The 16444-nt window shown below is 46.3% G+C and overlaps 1 protein-coding gene across 1 annotated transcript; it reads right to left on the reverse strand.

The window, feature by feature from the left end:
* Nucleotides 1-3: 3 nt before the first annotated feature.
* Nucleotides 4-16069, reverse strand: SUMF2 (sulfatase modifying factor 2). Its single transcript, XM_066382491.1, has 9 exons — nt 15925-16069; nt 13519-13675; nt 8880-8994; nt 8378-8422; nt 7878-8028; nt 6070-6125; nt 2732-2816; nt 2431-2575; nt 4-201 (listed from the first exon to the last, which is right to left on the reverse strand). Exons 1-9 carry the CDS (start codon nt 16052-16054, stop codon nt 117-119), a joined length of 969 nt encoding a protein of 322 aa, XP_066238588.1. The 5' UTR covers nt 16055-16069; the 3' UTR covers nt 4-116.
* Between the last annotated feature and the right edge of the window lie 375 nt (nt 16070-16444).

The following is a 16444-nucleotide window of genomic DNA, read 5'->3' on the forward strand; positions in this document are numbered from 1 at the left end:
GCCTGTCATGAAGGGAAGGGTCGAGGGGAAGGCAGTCAGTCCTGAGGCCGAAGCTGAAGAGCTGTGTTTGCAGTGCGGCCAGGGAGCCGCACGATGGCCCTGGGGGACTCTCCTCCTCACAGCTCCCCGGGCAGTCGGCCTATATTGGAAGCACAGCGGAAGCCGAGGTTGTCTGAGGCAGAATCTGGGGTGTTGCCCATCCTGCCACCGAAGAAAGGGACAGAGAATGAACATCTGCTGAGAAAGGGGCCTTGGGCCTTCCCCCACTGTCCTGCTCCACCTCCCAGGGGCTGCTGAGGCCTGGGGTGCCTGGGACCGCAGGGCACGTCTGGGAAGCAGCTTGGCTGGAGGGTACTCCTGGGGACATGAGGCGGCTTTGGGATGGGGTTCAGGCTGTGAGAACGGTCCTGAGAGACTGCCCTGGAAAGCAGGGAAGGCCATGCCTGATAACTTTGACTGCTGGTAGTTAGGAATAACTCAGGTGAAAAAAAAACCTGTCGGCAAGAAGTGAGAATATCAGAGCGCCAGTCACTTCTTCATGCTGGTTTTTCTGTTGTTGTTTTTTTTTTAAGTTCTTCATACTTTTCAAAGAAGTTTCTCAGACAGTCCCTCATTTGCTATTTCCCAGCTGCTCTGGAAGGCAGGATTTATTCACCATCTTATAGACCAGGGGTCCCCAAACTACGGCCCGCGGGCCGCATGCGGCCCCCGGAGGTCATTTATCCGGCCCCCGCCGCACTTCCGGAAGGGGCACCTCTTTCATTGGTGGTCAGTGAGAGGAGCACATTGACCATCTCATTAACTAAAAGCAGGCTCATAGTTCCCATTGAAATACTGGTCAGTTTGTTGATTTAAATTTACTTGTTCTTTATTTTAAATATTGTATTTGTTCCCGTTTTGTTTTTTTTGTTTTTTTGGTTTTTTTTTAAATCAGATGATTTTTTATTTTATTTATTTTTTATTCATTTTAGAGAGGAGAGGGAGAGACAGAGAGAGAGAGAGAGAGAGGAGAGAGAAGTGGGGGAAGAGCAGGAAGCATCAACTCCCATATGTGCCTTGACCAGGCAAGCCCAGGGTTTTGAACCGGCGACCTCAGCATTTCCAGGTCGACGCTTTTATCCACTGTGCCACCACAGGTCAGCCGTTTTGTTTTTTTACTTTAAAATAAGATATGTGCAGTGTGCCTAGGGATTTGTTCATAGTTTTTTTTATAGTCCGGCCCTCCAACAGTCTGAGGGACAGTGAACTGGCCCCCTGTGTAAAAAGTTTGGGGACCCCTGTTATAGACCCAGGATCAGATACTAGAAAGATTTAAATTTCTTGCCCAAGGCAAAGTGCTGCTTCGATGGCAAAACAGAATCAATGTCAGACCAAAATTCCTGGTTCCTAGACCAGTACTTTTTCTACCACTTTGTCCTAAAAAAAAAAGGAGGTGAGAGAATCCAGTGACCTCTATGGGTCAAAGAAATACCTGCAAGCTGGATAATCTGAGGCCACAGAAACAGTGGCCTTTATACTTCTTATGGAACCCAGGAGTAGGAGGAAGATGCAGGGAGATCAACCAAAACAAATCTACAGGCGGATGAAGCAGAAGGTCCTAGGAGGGGACCAGGAGCCTGGGACTCTGCCATTCAGCGCCACCACTAACCATCTGTGTGTAATGAGCGGGTCCAGGACCCACCTGAGCCCCCCACCCTTTTTTTTACAGAGACAGAGAGAGTCAGAGAGAGGGACAGACAGGGACAGACAGGCAGGAACAGAGAGAGATGAGAAGCATCAATCAGCAGTTTTTCGTTGCAACACCTTAGTTGTTCATTGATTGCTTTCTCATATGTGCCTTGACCGTGGGCTTTAGCACACTGAGTAACCCCTTGCTCAAGCCAGTGACCTTGGGTCCAAGCTGGTGAGCTTTGCTCAAGCCAGATGAGCCCACGCTCAAACTGGCAACCTTGGGGTCTCGAACCTGGGTCTTCTGCATCCTAGTCTGACGCTCCATCCACTGCGTCACCGCCTGGTCAGGCATAAGCCCATTTTTAACTCGATTGTAAATCAAAGTGGGTGTAGAAAATGATTTTTTCATGTGTCCACTTGTTTGAAGAGTCAATATTTCCTGACCCATGGCCATGACCTACTGATGTGGCCATTCCACTTCCCTCCCTCTCTACACCTACCCCTGAGAACGGGAAGAGAAACCCAGGGAATTAAGATGCTGGACACAAGGTCTCCTTGGTGCTCAGAGCTGGGAGGAAAAGGCACAGGTTACCCCTCACTGTTTTGCTTTCCCCTGCAAGCGCTGCCTGCTTTCCTTTCGGTACCCACAACTCCTGGTGGACGTAACGACAGAAGCAATACCAACAGCAGTTCTGATGCCACCTGAGCTCTGGGAGGCCACATTCTAGAGCCTCAGCCCCCAGCTACCAAGCTCCTTACCTGGTGGTGACCCGGGCCCGGTGATTGGCGGAGCCATCAGATGTGTCGATCCAGGATGCCCCGCGGAGGACGCGCATGTCCTGGTCAGCATGCTGGTACGCGGAAGCTGTCCACTCCCACACGTTGCCCATGAGGTCATAGAGGCCTGCAGCACAGCAGGTGGGTCAGTTCCAAGCTGGGGAGCACCACACCCACCCTGCCCTGGGGAGCACATGCTTCCAGGTGCTCCGCTGCGCCTCTCAGGTGAACGTGGCCACCAACCAACGTGTGAATGTTGCCAGCAGCCCAATGAGAATTTTACCATAGTTATTCTGCGGCGGGAAAGCATTCACTGGGGAGACTCCATGGAAGCCATCCTCAGCCGTGTCACCCTTGGGGAACTTGCCCTGAAAAAAGAAATTTCGGCTAAAAGATTTAGCATCCTGTCCCATGGCAGGTGTGCCTGCCTACCCCCAGGAAAACCAAGGTCATCTTGCTGCATCATCTGGAGTAAGAGGGAGGGCACGTAGCAGTGACCCCAGGTCCCCAGCCTGAGCTCCCAAACCTGTTGCCTCGTGTCCCTCCACCCCGACCTCCTGGCTGGATTTGTCCACTGTGTGTGCAGTGGTCCGTGTCAAGCCCATCCGCTCCCACTTCCTCCACTCTCCCCTCTGCCTCGAACCCCATGTGCTAGGCGCCCTGGGACAAAAGGCTCCCCCTCCCCTTCATGCCCTGCACACTCCACCTTCTAAAGACCCGCTGATGCCCACGGGCCTATGCGCTCACTACCATCTCCTTCTCCCGCCACCTCAGGTTTAACCCTTCCTCGTCTGTCCCCACTCTTCCTTCCTCATCTCTTCCCTTTACCACCAAAATTCTTGAAAAAGTAATCTATATCTGTGAATGCAATTTAACTTGTTCATTCCTCATTAAAATTGGTCTCAGCCTGGCCTGTGGTGGCACAGTGGCTTCGGTGTTGACCTGGAATGCTGAGGTCTCTGGTTTGAAACCCTGGGCTTACCTGGTCAAGGCTCATATGAGAAGCAACTACTACAAATTGATGCTTTCTTCTCCCCACCCCCCATTTCTCTCCTTCTCTCCTCTCTCTAAAATCAATTAATAAAATCTTTCAAATCAAGATCAGCTGCCACAACCCTATGGAAGTTGCTCTTGTGAAAGGGATGGTGAAGGGGCTATAACTTACTCCACATTTACTATGTGCTAGGGTTGCTACACTTATGTCTTTTAATTTAATCCTTGCAACGTTGCGAGGCATGTATTTTCTCCCTTTAAAAAACTAGCAACTGAGGCTCAACATGGTTAATTCATTAAAGACCAAACAGTGACCTGACCAGGCGGTGGTGCAGTGGATAGAGCATCGGTCTGGGATGTGGAGGACCCAGGTTTGAGACCCCGAGGTTACCAGCTTGAGCACGGGCTCATCCGGTTTGAGCAAAAAGCTCACAAGCTTGGACCCAAGGTCACTGGCTCCAGCAAAGGGTTACTCAGTCTGCTGAAGGCCCGCAGTCAAGGCACATATGAGAAAGCAATCAATGAACAACTAAGGTGTTGCAATGCGCAACAAAAAATTAATGATTGGGCCCTGGCCAGTTGGCTCAGTGGTAGAGTGTCGGCCTGGCGTGCAAGAGTCCCGGGTTCGATTCCTGGCCAGGGCACACAGGAAAAGCGCCCATCTGCTTCTCCATCCCTCCCCCTCTTCTTCCTCTCTGTCTCTCTCTTCCTCTCCTGCAGCCAAGGCTCCAATGGAGCAAAGTTGGCCCAGGCACTGAGGATGGCTCTATGGCCTCTGCCTCAGGTGCTAGAATGGCTCTGGTTGCAACAGAGCAACGCCCCAGATGGGCAGAGCATCGCCCCCTGGTGGGCATATCGGGTGGATCCAGTCGGGCGCATGCGGGAGTCTGTCTGACTGCCTCCCCGTTTCCAACTTCAGAAAAATACCAAAAAAAAACCCCAAAACAAAAAACTAATGATTGATGCTTCTCATCTTGCTTCTCATCTCTCCGTTCCTGACTGTCTGTCCCTGTCTATCCCTCTCTCTGGCTCTCACTGTCTCTGTAAAAAAAAAAAAAAAAAAAAAAAGACCAAACAGTGTATGTCAGATACCTCTTTCTGCAAAGCTCTGATCCCAAGATCATCTAAAATGTCAGTCTCTCCCTCCCGTTCTTTCCAATGCTTCCCCCTAAAATACTGATGCTGTGCTCCCCCCACTGTACGGAGTCTCCTGGGCGGGGGGAGGTATCATTCTCTCCTCAGGTATATGCTGATGACTCACAAGCTACTTGCTCTGACCCACACCTCTGTCCAAAGTTTCAGACTCATATTCTCAACCTCTGAAAATGAACATATAAAGGACCCCAGGGCATCCTAAGCTAAACTGATCCTACCCTACCAGCTCCACCCCTCTGATTCAATGAGCGTATCATCCACTCTGGGTGATGGGAGCACCATCGCTCTGCTGCCCAAGCATGGATTCATGCTTGAATCCAATTCTCTCCCAACCCTCCACATTTGATTAGTTACCAAATCCTGGTTTCCCCTCAGACACGCCTCTCCCATTTGGCTCCCTCTCTATTCCACTTCTACTTAATCCAAGCGTCTATAGTCACCTGGGCCATTGCCACGGCCTCAAATCCAGAGACCCCCTGCCATCTCTGCACTCTACTCTATCTGGTCCTGCACAAATTAGCAACAATTAGTATCCCCAAGTCAACATCTGATACTATTATTTCCCTGTTTAAAAATCTGGGCCCTGGCCGGTTGGCTCAGCGGTAGAGCGTCAGCCTGGCGTGAGGGGGACCCGGGTTTGATTCCCGGCCAGGGCACGTAGGAGAAGCGCCCATTTGCTTCTCCACCCCCTCCCCCTCCTTCCTCTCTGTCTCTCTCTTCCCCTCCCGCAGCCAAGGCTCCATTGGAGCAAAGATGGCCCGGGCACTGGGGATGGCTCCTTGGCCTCTGCCCCAGGCGCTAGAGTGGCTCTGGTCGCGGCAGAGCGACGCCCCGGAGGGGCAGATCATCGCCCCCTGGTGGGCAGAGCGTTGCCCCTGGTGGGCGTGCCAGGTGGATCCCGGTCGGGCGCATGCGGGAGTCTGTCTGACTGTCTCTCCCCGTTTCCAGCTTCAGAAAAATACAAAAAAAAAAAAAAAAAAAAAAAAAAATCTGGATTGGCTCCCCACTGCCTAGAGGGTAAAATCTAAAGCCATGTCTCCGCACACCTGCTGCTTCAAAATCTGCCCCCACCCACTGCCTACTCCACCGCCTGACTTCCCCACCCCGTGCTCCATCCTCTCTGGATCTGTCATGTTTGCCAACACACCGTGCCCTTTCCTAAGACAACGCCAACACTCATATTGTTTCTTCTGTTAAGCTTGGAACACCCTTTCCTCCACTTTTCACTTGGCAAACTCGTATCTGATCAGCTGCTATGGCACCTCCTCTGGGAAGTCACAGGAGAGCTCTCAGGGAATGACTGGTTCACTCCCGCGCACTCCGCCTGCCACCTGGCTTCCGCTTCCCCCTTTCACCAGCGTTCAGTTCCATTAGAACACAGGCCCTCTGAGTCCCACGGCCCGACACGGCACCCAGCCCACAGCGGCTCGCAATGCTCTGGGAACAGACAGGAGCGAGGGATGTATGTCTTACCTGCCACAGGTTGGTGCGGTTCGGCTGGAACTGGTTTCCCCAGGGATAAACCTGACCTGCAGGAGAGCAAGGAGGCAGCAGCGGAGGGAGAGGTGAAGAGTTGGGAAAGACGGAAAGAATGAGGGAACAAAAGGAAGTTAGGAGGTGATGAGAAAAGGAGAATTACTTCATTTCCCAAGCCCATCCCTTCCACTCACTGCATTGCATTCGGACCCCCCCACCACCACCACCACCATCACTCCAGGGCAGTGCAGTACTAGGTGTGGTTCTGATCAATGCCAGTGTGTAAGCTGTCACCGGTTCATGTTGAGATCAGTGCAGAAACTGAGAGTAATTGTTGAGAAACTTGTTAATTGGACTTAGATTGGTTAAATGAACAAGCAACCTTATTTATCACATTAATAACTTTTTTTTTTCCCGAAGCTGGAAACCGGGAGGCAATCAGACAGACTCCCGCATGCGCCCGACAGGGATCCACCCAGCATGCCCACCAGGGGGCGATGCTCTGCCCCTCTGGGGCATCACTCTGTTGCATCCAGAGCCATTCTAGCACCTGAGGCAGAGGCCACAGAGCCATCCTCAGTGCCCGGGCCATCTTTGCTCCAATGGAGCCTTGGCTGCAGGAGGGGAAGAAAGAGATAGAGAGGAAGGAGAGGGGGAGGGGTGGAGAAGCAGATGGGCGCTTCTCCTGTGTGCTCTGGCCGGGAATCGAACCCGGGACTCTTGCATGCCAGGCTGACGCTCTACCACTGAGCCAACCGGCCAGGGCCTACATTAATAACTTTGACTATTGGTATAGCTGGTGTTCATCCAAAGAGGGTTGAATATGCAGAATTGCTATTTCACTCTCATAACTTTTTTTTTTTTTTTAGTTAGGATTGCAGAACAACAAAGTTATGAGCAGATAGCCAGTTTACTTTATTATTTTTTTTTGTGACAGAGACAGAGAGAGGCACAGATAGGGACAGACAGACAAGAAGGGAGAGAGATAAGAAGCATTAATTCTTCGTTGTGGCAACGAAGTTCATTGATTGCTTTCTCATATGTGCCTTGACCGGGGGGCTACAGCAGCCCAAGTGACCTCTTGCTCAAGCCAGCGACCTTGGGCTCAAGCTGGTGGTGAGCCTTGCTCAAACCAGACAGCCTGCACCCGGTGACCTTGGGGTTTCGAAACTGGGTCCTCCATGTCCCAGTCTGACGCTCTATCCACTGCGCCACCTATTACGGTCAGGCTATTTTTATGTATGTATGTATGTATTTTAGGTTTTTATTTATTCATTTTAGAGAGGACAGAGAGAGAGAGAAGGGGGGGGAGGAGCAAGAAGCATCAACTCCCATATGTGCCTTGACCAGGCAAGCCCAGGGTTTTGAACCGGCAACCCCAGTGTTCCAGGGCGAGGCTCTACCACTGCACCACCACAGCTCGGGCCTGGCAGCCAGTTTTTATATTGATCTTTCTACACCTATGGAAAAGGTATGTAGTTGAATGACTGCTCTTTTTCTCTATGCTATGTTCTGATTGTGTTTTTTGAAATGTAACATGTGGAATCTCCAACAATAAAAAAATTTTGTGTTTTTTCATTGCATTTTTCTGGTTATTAACTTTTATGGTATTTTACATAGTACTGGTCTGAGATTAGAAATGAAAACAACAGCAGTAACTGGCCCTTCACCACACACTTTAAGAAAGCACTGCTCTATGGAGTGTGGACCCTTCCCACCCTCTTAAGCCCCCCCCCCCCCCCACACACACACACAGGGCAGGATGGAGAGAAGAACAAAGGGAAGTCGCCGTGGCATCTCTGTACCCTTCAAGCCCCCTCGGGCAGCAAACTCCCACTCTTCCTCAGTGGGCAGCCGTTTCCCCTGCCAAGCACAGTAGGCACGAGCATCATTCCAGCTCACGTGTAACACCGGGAGCTCCAGTCTCTCTCGGATGCCAGAGCCGGGACCTGCAGGCTGACAGCCAGATGAAGTGAGACAGGCTTCTGGGAGCTCACAGAAGTCTCAGGAAGGTTAGGCTTAGGGTACTGAGGGCAGCTTTTAAACCCGGGTGAAGCCAGGAAGTTGGAAGAGATAGCCTGGTGGGTGAGGAGAGGTCGAGTCAGAAAGAAACTACACAGGAGACTGAAAAGAAAACCGGGATGGACAATGGGGAAAGGATTAGGACAGAGCAAACAGGGTTGCTTGGGTGTTCTCCTGAAATTTCTCTGTCATCCTTTTTAACTCAATACTCCTAGATGGGCAAGGGGTCTAGGAAAGCCAGTCTTCCAGAGGTAGAAAACAAAGTGGAGGAACCAACCCTTACCTGCCTCCAGAAGGCCCTTTCCACTGGAAGCCACCAGAGAACAGGCTACAAAGAAGAAAAAGCGTTACTAAAAAGAGCATGACCGTAAGGTGCTCTGACCCAGCAAGGGCACCTTCTTGATGAACACACAGGAGGCAGAGCAGAGCCTTCAGGCTGAGACTCAGCTGGTCCAAGCAAGACTGTGTCTGGAGTCTTTAGAGCATGACATCTCACAGCCCCGATCACAGGGAGGCTTCAAGATGTTCTCCTGCGTGGTCAGGATGTATCTTAAACCCTGTATGCATCTGGGTCTTTACAGAGTCTCTGTGCAGAAAGCAGCTCAGGGTTTACTTCCTGGAAGTGTGTGCCCCCTGGACTCTTCCAGGGAGGCTTTCTCTTGCTTCCTCCCTGCCCCCAGCTCTCAGGTGTGAGTTCTGCTGTGGCCCAGGTGACCCCCTGTCCCACAGGGTTCTGTGTCCAGGTCCCACTCCATTCCCTCAACGGCAGGCCCAGGTTTCCTCACCTTCATCTGCTGAGTCGCTTTGTTTCGAAGCTCTTCGGAGACGAAGTCCTCAAAGACAAAGCTCCACCCAAACACCTCAGCCTCTGTCCGGTACTTTTTCTCCCTGACAAACGCTCTGAAAGGAGATATGTCACCTGGTTCAACTGAAAGGGTTCTGTGCTTCACCATCACTGCTCCTGCTTCAGAAAAGCTCCTATGTCCTTATCCTATAAGTCACACCTCACAGAGTTCCCTCGAACTCTGAGGAATTAACCTGAAATCTGGAGCAGATTTTCTTTTAAAATCTGTTGCTACTGCCTGACCAGGCAGTGGCGCAGTGGATAGAGCGTCGAACTGGGATGCTGAAGACCCGGGTTCGAGACCCCGAGGTCGCCAGCTTGAGCGCAGGCTCATCTGGCTTGAGCAAAAGCTCACCAGCTTGGACCAAAGGTCGCTGGCTCAAGCAACGGGTTACTTGGTCTGCTGTATCCCCACGGTCAAGGCACATATGAGAAAGCAATCAATGAATAACTAAGGTGTCACAATGAAAAACTAATGATTGATGTTTCTCATCTCTCTCCGTTCCTGTCTGTCTGTCCCTATCTATCCCTCTCTCTGACTATCTCTCTGTCTCTGTAAAAAAAAGAAAAGAAAAAAGAAAAGAGAAAATCTGTTGTATGTGTAATTTATATATAGTAAATTCAGTCTTTTTAGTGTATACTTCTGTGAGTTTTGACAAAGCCTATAGTCACTATCACCATCAAGAAACAGAGTAGTGCCATCAAACACATCCCCCCAACTGCCAATTCCCTTGTGCCCCTGCAACCACTGATCTGGAATATAAATTCACATAAACTGAACCATACAGTAATGCAGTTTTGGGGTCAAGCTTCTTTCACTCAGCACAATGCTTCTGAGATCCATTCATGTTGTAGAAGGTATCAGTAGCTTGTTCCTCTTCGTTGCTGAGTACCATGTTTTGCTTATTCATTCACCAATTGCAGATCATTCGGGTTATCCCCAGTTTTTAGAGATTATAAATAAAGCGGCCGAGAAGATTTAGGAGTGGGAAATGGGTCTCTTTCCTGAAAGGTCTTTCTTACATACTTAATCTCACAACAATCATGGGAGGGAGGCAGAACAGATGTTATCATCTCCATCTAACAGAAGAAAAAAACTGAGTCAAATAAAAATGAATTGCTACCCTGGCCGAATAGCTCAGTTGGTTAGAGTGTTGTCCTGAAGTGCAGAGGTCGCCAGTTCGATCCTCGGTCAGGGCACATACAGGAACAGATGCTCCTTTTTCTTTCCTGCTCTCTCCCTTTCTCTCTCTACAATCAATAAAACAAACACTAAAAATAAATAAATAAATAAATAAATAAATAAATAAATAAATAAATAAAATGAGTTGCTGAGATTTCAGAATGAATTTCATACAGTTTGCTATGGCTTAGCAAGCAGATTGTTAGGGGAAGATGAATTGTTTTCATCATTACCTCACTGTGCCAGCCCTCTGATATAAGAAGAAATTGTTCACCATCAGAGGGGCACTGAGAAATTGAGAATAGAGGAGTTGGTTAGATTAGGCAGCAATAGCTATTCCCAGCCTCAGAGCACCTGAACAGTTTGAGAATCTTTTACCAGAGAGGTAGGCAAGTTATGGGTTCCAAGCAAAGTTTTAGGGACTTGCTAGAGATGACATTATATTTCCATCATATCCTAGGTCATAATTTGAAACATAAAAGATGCATACTGTGCATTTGTCTGTTTTTGTTTGTCATTGTATGGTACAAGTCTGATCAGAAGTTATTTTTCAGCAATCAATGAACTAAGGTGCCGCAATGAAGAATAGATGCTCCTCATCTTTCTGTCTTCCCGTCTGTCTGTCCCTATCTGTCCTCTCTCTCTCTCTCTCTCTCTCTGTCTCCCATAAAAAAATAAAAAATAAAAAAGAAGTGATTCTCCTTCAATGTTAATAATTTTCCTATTTAAAAATATTTTTAAAAAGCATATTTAACCCTTTGAGTAGTACGAACGTTCATGTATGTCCTCATGCCTCCTGACCATACAGAGTACGATCAATTTATTTTAAAAATGTGTAAGGCAACATTAAGAAAAAGGCAAATGTATATTATTCTTGTTTCCATAATTGGTTATCAAACAAACATGATTTTAAGCTAATAAAACTGTAAATAAAACTTAATTTCAGTTTTTGAAAAAAACTCACTCCCGGGGGTCAGCGAGCATGAAAAAAAAAAACTCACTACTCAAAGGGTTATGCAATACACATGGTACTGTAGAAAAACGGAAAAGTTCAGGTAGGTAACAATAAAAAAAAATTAAGATCATCCATCATCACACCAACTAAATATATCATTCCATATTCTCCTGGCCTTCTGCCCCTCAATCCCTCTTCCCCCACCCCCATTTAATAAGGTGCTTCCCTGAAATTATTTTCATTTGGAAGTCACAAAAACATGGGCAAAATCTGTCAACTAATGCACTTCTACTTCTTTTATACCGCATATGCATTCTATATATCTACTTGTAAAACTGGGATCATGTGTTATATATTATTTTGTAAGCCACTTTCCTCAACAGATCATAACCGTCTTTTGGACAACAGGATTTTAAATGGCTAAGTATTGTTATATTGGTACAATATGCTTAAATAATCCTTAAATTGTTAACAGTTGTTGAAATATCATCTTTTTCATTCTTTTTTTATAAAGATTTTATTTATTGGCCTGACCTGTGGTGGCGCAATGGATAAGGCGTCAGCCTGGAACGCTGAGGTTGCCGATTCGAAACCCTGGGTTTGCCTGGTCAAGGCATGTATGGGGGTTGATGCTTCCTGCTCCTCTCCTCTCCTCCTCTTTCTCTCTCTCTGAAAAAATGAATAAATAAAAATCTAAAAATAAATCTTTTTTTAAAAAAGGATTTTATTTATTCATTTGAGAGAGAAGAGAGAGAGAAGGGGAGAGGAGCAGGAAGCATCAACTCCCATACGTACCCTGACCAGGTAAGCCCAGGGTTTCGAACCGGCAACCTCAGCATTCCAGGCTGACGCCTTATCCACTGCACCACCACAGTTCAGGCATAGTGTCATCTTTTTAGCTAAATGTTTCTGGACAACCTTAATCCTTTCCTTAAGACAAATCCCGAGAAGTGGAATCATTGAGTCAAAGGGCCTGAGGAGTATACCAACAATCCTTATGCTTACTTCAATAATGTGTCCCCTTAATCAATTTTTCCCATAACCTTTTATGATACTTTGAAATGTTTCCATTCCACAAATGTAAATTAAGTCATTTCTCACATTTGTTTTATTATCTTCCTGTTGCCTCCCTTCCCCGCCCCCACCTCTCTGTATATTTACCCCTGTACCATTTGAGGATAACCAAGGCAGTTCAACATGGCTCCTAAGACTGAATGGGAACCCAATGTTTGACTCCTAAAACAACGCTATTTCCCTAAATAAACATAAAGGGAATTTAAGGCACTCTCAGCTAGTGGGACCCTTCTCCTAATCCCTTCTCCCCTGTTGAAGAGGTTTTTGTTGAGAGCTTCACTTTCACCCTTATTTCTCAGTGCTATGTCAGTGCAATGGGAAATCCATTGGCTCAAGAGTCAGGGAACTGGAGTTACAGGCTCAAGTCTGCCACTGACAGAGAGCAAATGAAACCTCTTTCGGACTTCAGATCCTTCATCTGAAAAATGTAGATAACACTTATCCCACAGTGTTATTGCAAAGATATCTGATACTGAGCAAGCTCGTTTCCTTTTAGATATTTAGAATGAAAATTGCCTGACCTGTGCTAGTGCAATGGATAAAGTGTCAACCTGGAATGCTGAGGTCGCTGGTTCAAAACCCTGGGCTTGCCTGGTCAAGGCACATATGGGAGTTGATGCTTCCTGCTCCTTCACCTTTCTCTCTCTCTCTCTCTTTCCTCTCTAAAATGAGTTAAAAAAATGAAAATTAGAGCCTTGTCTAGGTAACTCTGTTGGTTAGAGCATCATTCCAATATGCCAAGATTGTGGGTTCAATCCTTGGTCAGGGAACATATAAGAATCAACCAATGAATGCATAAATAAGTGAAACAATAACTCACTATTCCTCTTTCTTTCTCTCTCTCTCTTCCCCTCTCTCTGCAATCAATAAATTTTTTTTTAAATGAAGATTACACCTAACCAGGCAGTGGCACAGTAGATAGGCGTCAGACTAGGACACGAATGACCCAGGTTTGAAACCCCGAGGTTGCTGGCTTGAGCACCGGCTCATCAGCTTGAGTGCAGCGTCACTGGCTTAAGTGTGGAATCATAAACATGACCCCACGGTTGCTGGCTTGAGCCCAAAGGTTGCTGGCTTGAAGCCCAAGGTCACTGGCTTGAGCAAGGGGTCACTTGCTCTGTGGTAGCCCTCTGGTCAAGGCACATATGAGAAAGCAATCAATGAGCAATTAAGGAGTCACAAAGAAGAACTGATGCTTCTCATCTCTCTCCCTTCCTGTTCTTTCTGTCCCTATCTGTTACTCTCTCTGTCTCCCTCTCTGTCTCTGTCACACACACACACACACACACACACACACACACACACACACACACACACAAAATGATTAGAAAAAAGCCTTTACTAGTCATGGAAGAACACCCAATGTACCTGAAATCTTTGTTGGTGACAGGAAATACGTCAATGGCAAAAGGTTTTACTGTCACCTCCCGGACAGGTCCTTCACCATCTCTCCCATCTGGTGAATTTGTTCCCATCTGGAATCTCCCACCTGGTAGCTGAACCATGCTAGCCACCTGCCCATTCCCTGCAGAGAGAGAGAGAAAATAAGAGTTATTAGTAATACATGAATACATAAAAAACAATATTTGAAAAAAATATATTTGGATCATATATAATATTCATGAGTATTCATCAACAAAAAATGGAAGCTTAAGATTTTGTCTTTAAATTTTTGTTCTACCCTGGCTGGTTAGCTCAGTTGGTCAGAGTGTCATCCCAAAATGCCAAGGTTGCAGGTTCAATCCCCAGTCAGGGCACATATGGCAAGTAATCAGTGAATGTACAACTAAGTGGAACAACAAATGAATGCTTCCTTCTCTTTCTCTCTCCCTTCTTCTCTCTAAAATCAATAAATTTTAAAAATTCTTGTTCTGCCATTTAATTTGCTGGTTACCTTAAGCAAATTACTTAATCTGAGCTTCAATTTCTTTATCTATAATATGGGAATAGCATCTATCTCATAAGAATAGCTGTATGAATTCAAATAATGTGTAAAATATTGAGCACGATAGGTTCTCAACAAATGTTTATTTTCTTACTTTTCTGTTCCTCTACAGAACAACCCTTTGGCCCAGCTAGGGAAATCTAGACACTATACCCTGAAATATATATAGCACCTTTCTACCCATACTTCTGCTCATGCTGTTCCTCTGTCATTTCCTCTCCACCTGTTGAACTCTTACCAGTTCTTCATATTATATCATGTACTCCAGAAAGGAAAGGACTACATCTATTTTGCCCTTGTATCCTTGGCACCTAGCACAAGTGCACAATAATTATCATCAAACAATAAGCTCCTTCATACTTGCTGTTTGAATCCCTCAAACGATCAGATTAAAAGGATCTTTATTTTGACCCTCTTATTTAACAGGAGGGAAACCAGGACCCAAAAAGGAAAGTGATTTAAAGAACCAGTTCACAGGAGATAGATAGGACTAGATTCAGATCTCTTTACTTCCAGGCCAGTGCTAATTCCAACAGGCCATACTTCTCTGGCTTGATGTATTACTTTATGGTGTTATGTTTCTACCTAAGGATGTCTAAGAGCCTAAAGCCCCTCAAAGGCAAAGTCCATCTCTCTTCATGTTCCTCAGGATTCTATCTTTGGTCCTCTTCTTATTCTGATATACTTACACTGATGATTTCATTCCCTTCAAGGGGAAAAATAAGTGGGGCAAGCAGTAAAATCTTTGAATTACGAAAAAAAACATACAATTGCAATGAATAAAGTTTATTTTGACATAAATTAAACCAACTATAAAACACAGTAGGTGAATCTGAACACTAACTGGACATTAATTTTGCAGGCAGAAAATCAGTGGTGGGATCCAGCCAGTTTGCACCAGTTCAGCACAACCTATACCTAATTTTTTGTTGAGTTTCATGACCCGGTTGTTAAAATGGCACTTGTAATCAGAGTTCTAAGGTGGGCGCCTAGGCAGCTGCCCAAAGTGAAAATCACAAATTTACATTCCTTATATTTTAACGTTCATCTGTACAACAGTGTATTCTAAGCGTTCGTAGTAATGTTCATTTGTCCATACGTGGAAAAAATTGCAAATGAGGATGCCAGTCAAGAAGCAATATGGAAATAATCTTAAATAAGAATTTTATTGTTTTTTTTGTCAGGTACTACTTAATATTTTTTCATTAATATTTTAAAACTCATAACATAATCTAGTTTTGTGTACCTCTTTTATTGTTTTTATTTGTCTTAAAGGCATGAAATAATAAACTATCTTTCAGTATATCTTTTTTTATACTTAAAACGGTCATTAGGGCAGAGAACCAGTTGTTAAATTATTTGAATCCCACCACCGCAGAAAATAGTATGATATATTTGTTTTCATGACTTGTTTTTTTGGCTATTCACGCTGAAGTATTTACGAATAAAATTGTATAGTGCCTAGATTCACTTCAATATGACCCCAACGGAGGGGAAAGTGGCTTAGATTACCAAAGAAGATTAGCCACAAATTGGCAATTGTTTAAACTGGGCGGTGGGTAGTGCGGGGCTCATTATAGTTACAGCCTGCTCTTTTATGTTGTAAAGGCTCCAAAATAGCAAGTTAAAAACAAAATAAAATACGATATGAGCTGTTAATTGCCTCGCTGGGTTGGCAGTCTTGAGGTACCCCAGGCTGCTCAAGCCGACTAGGAAGCAGGCAGAGGGGCCACGGTCTCTTTCCCCACCGGCGTGGAGCGCCCCACCGCTTGCCAGATGCCTCCTGGGACAAATGGCACCAGGGGTAGGTGGCAGGCCAGCACACTGACCTAACTCGATCCATGGGCTGGGCAGGAGCGACAGCAGGGTCACGAGCAGCAGCGAGGAACCCATGCCAGGAACGCACACCACCGCAGCGTCAGTAACCGGGTCCACACAGTTGGTCGCTCTACTGCGCATGCGCTACTCATGCACCACGTGCGCTACCATCCGGTGCGCACTGCCCCCTTGCGCATCCTCTAAATACTGCTTTCTAAAGGGTGTAATTAGTTCAGACACCGAGTAACAAGTTAAGGCCTGAATTTAAGGTGAAGTCAGGTTAAGAAAAACCTATTTTCTCAGTACTAGTATTAACAGGCCCTGCCATTTCAGAATCCCCTTCATGACCTTGTGTACATTTCAACTGACTTCATTCCTTTATATGCTCACAAAAATTAGGGGATAGGGAACATGCAGATATTCAGTACTTTTAGCCTTTTGTATAGTCCATTTTCACCAATGAAGTAAGCTGGTTTTGCATCTCATTTGCAGGATCAAACAACTTTGACTTGACATTTGCTTTTCTGATGT

The sequence above is a fragment of the Saccopteryx leptura genome, chromosome 4 (genome assembly GCF_036850995.1).
Source record: "Saccopteryx leptura isolate mSacLep1 chromosome 4, mSacLep1_pri_phased_curated, whole genome shotgun sequence".
Classification (NCBI taxonomy): Eukaryota; Metazoa; Chordata; class Mammalia; order Chiroptera; family Emballonuridae; genus Saccopteryx; species Saccopteryx leptura.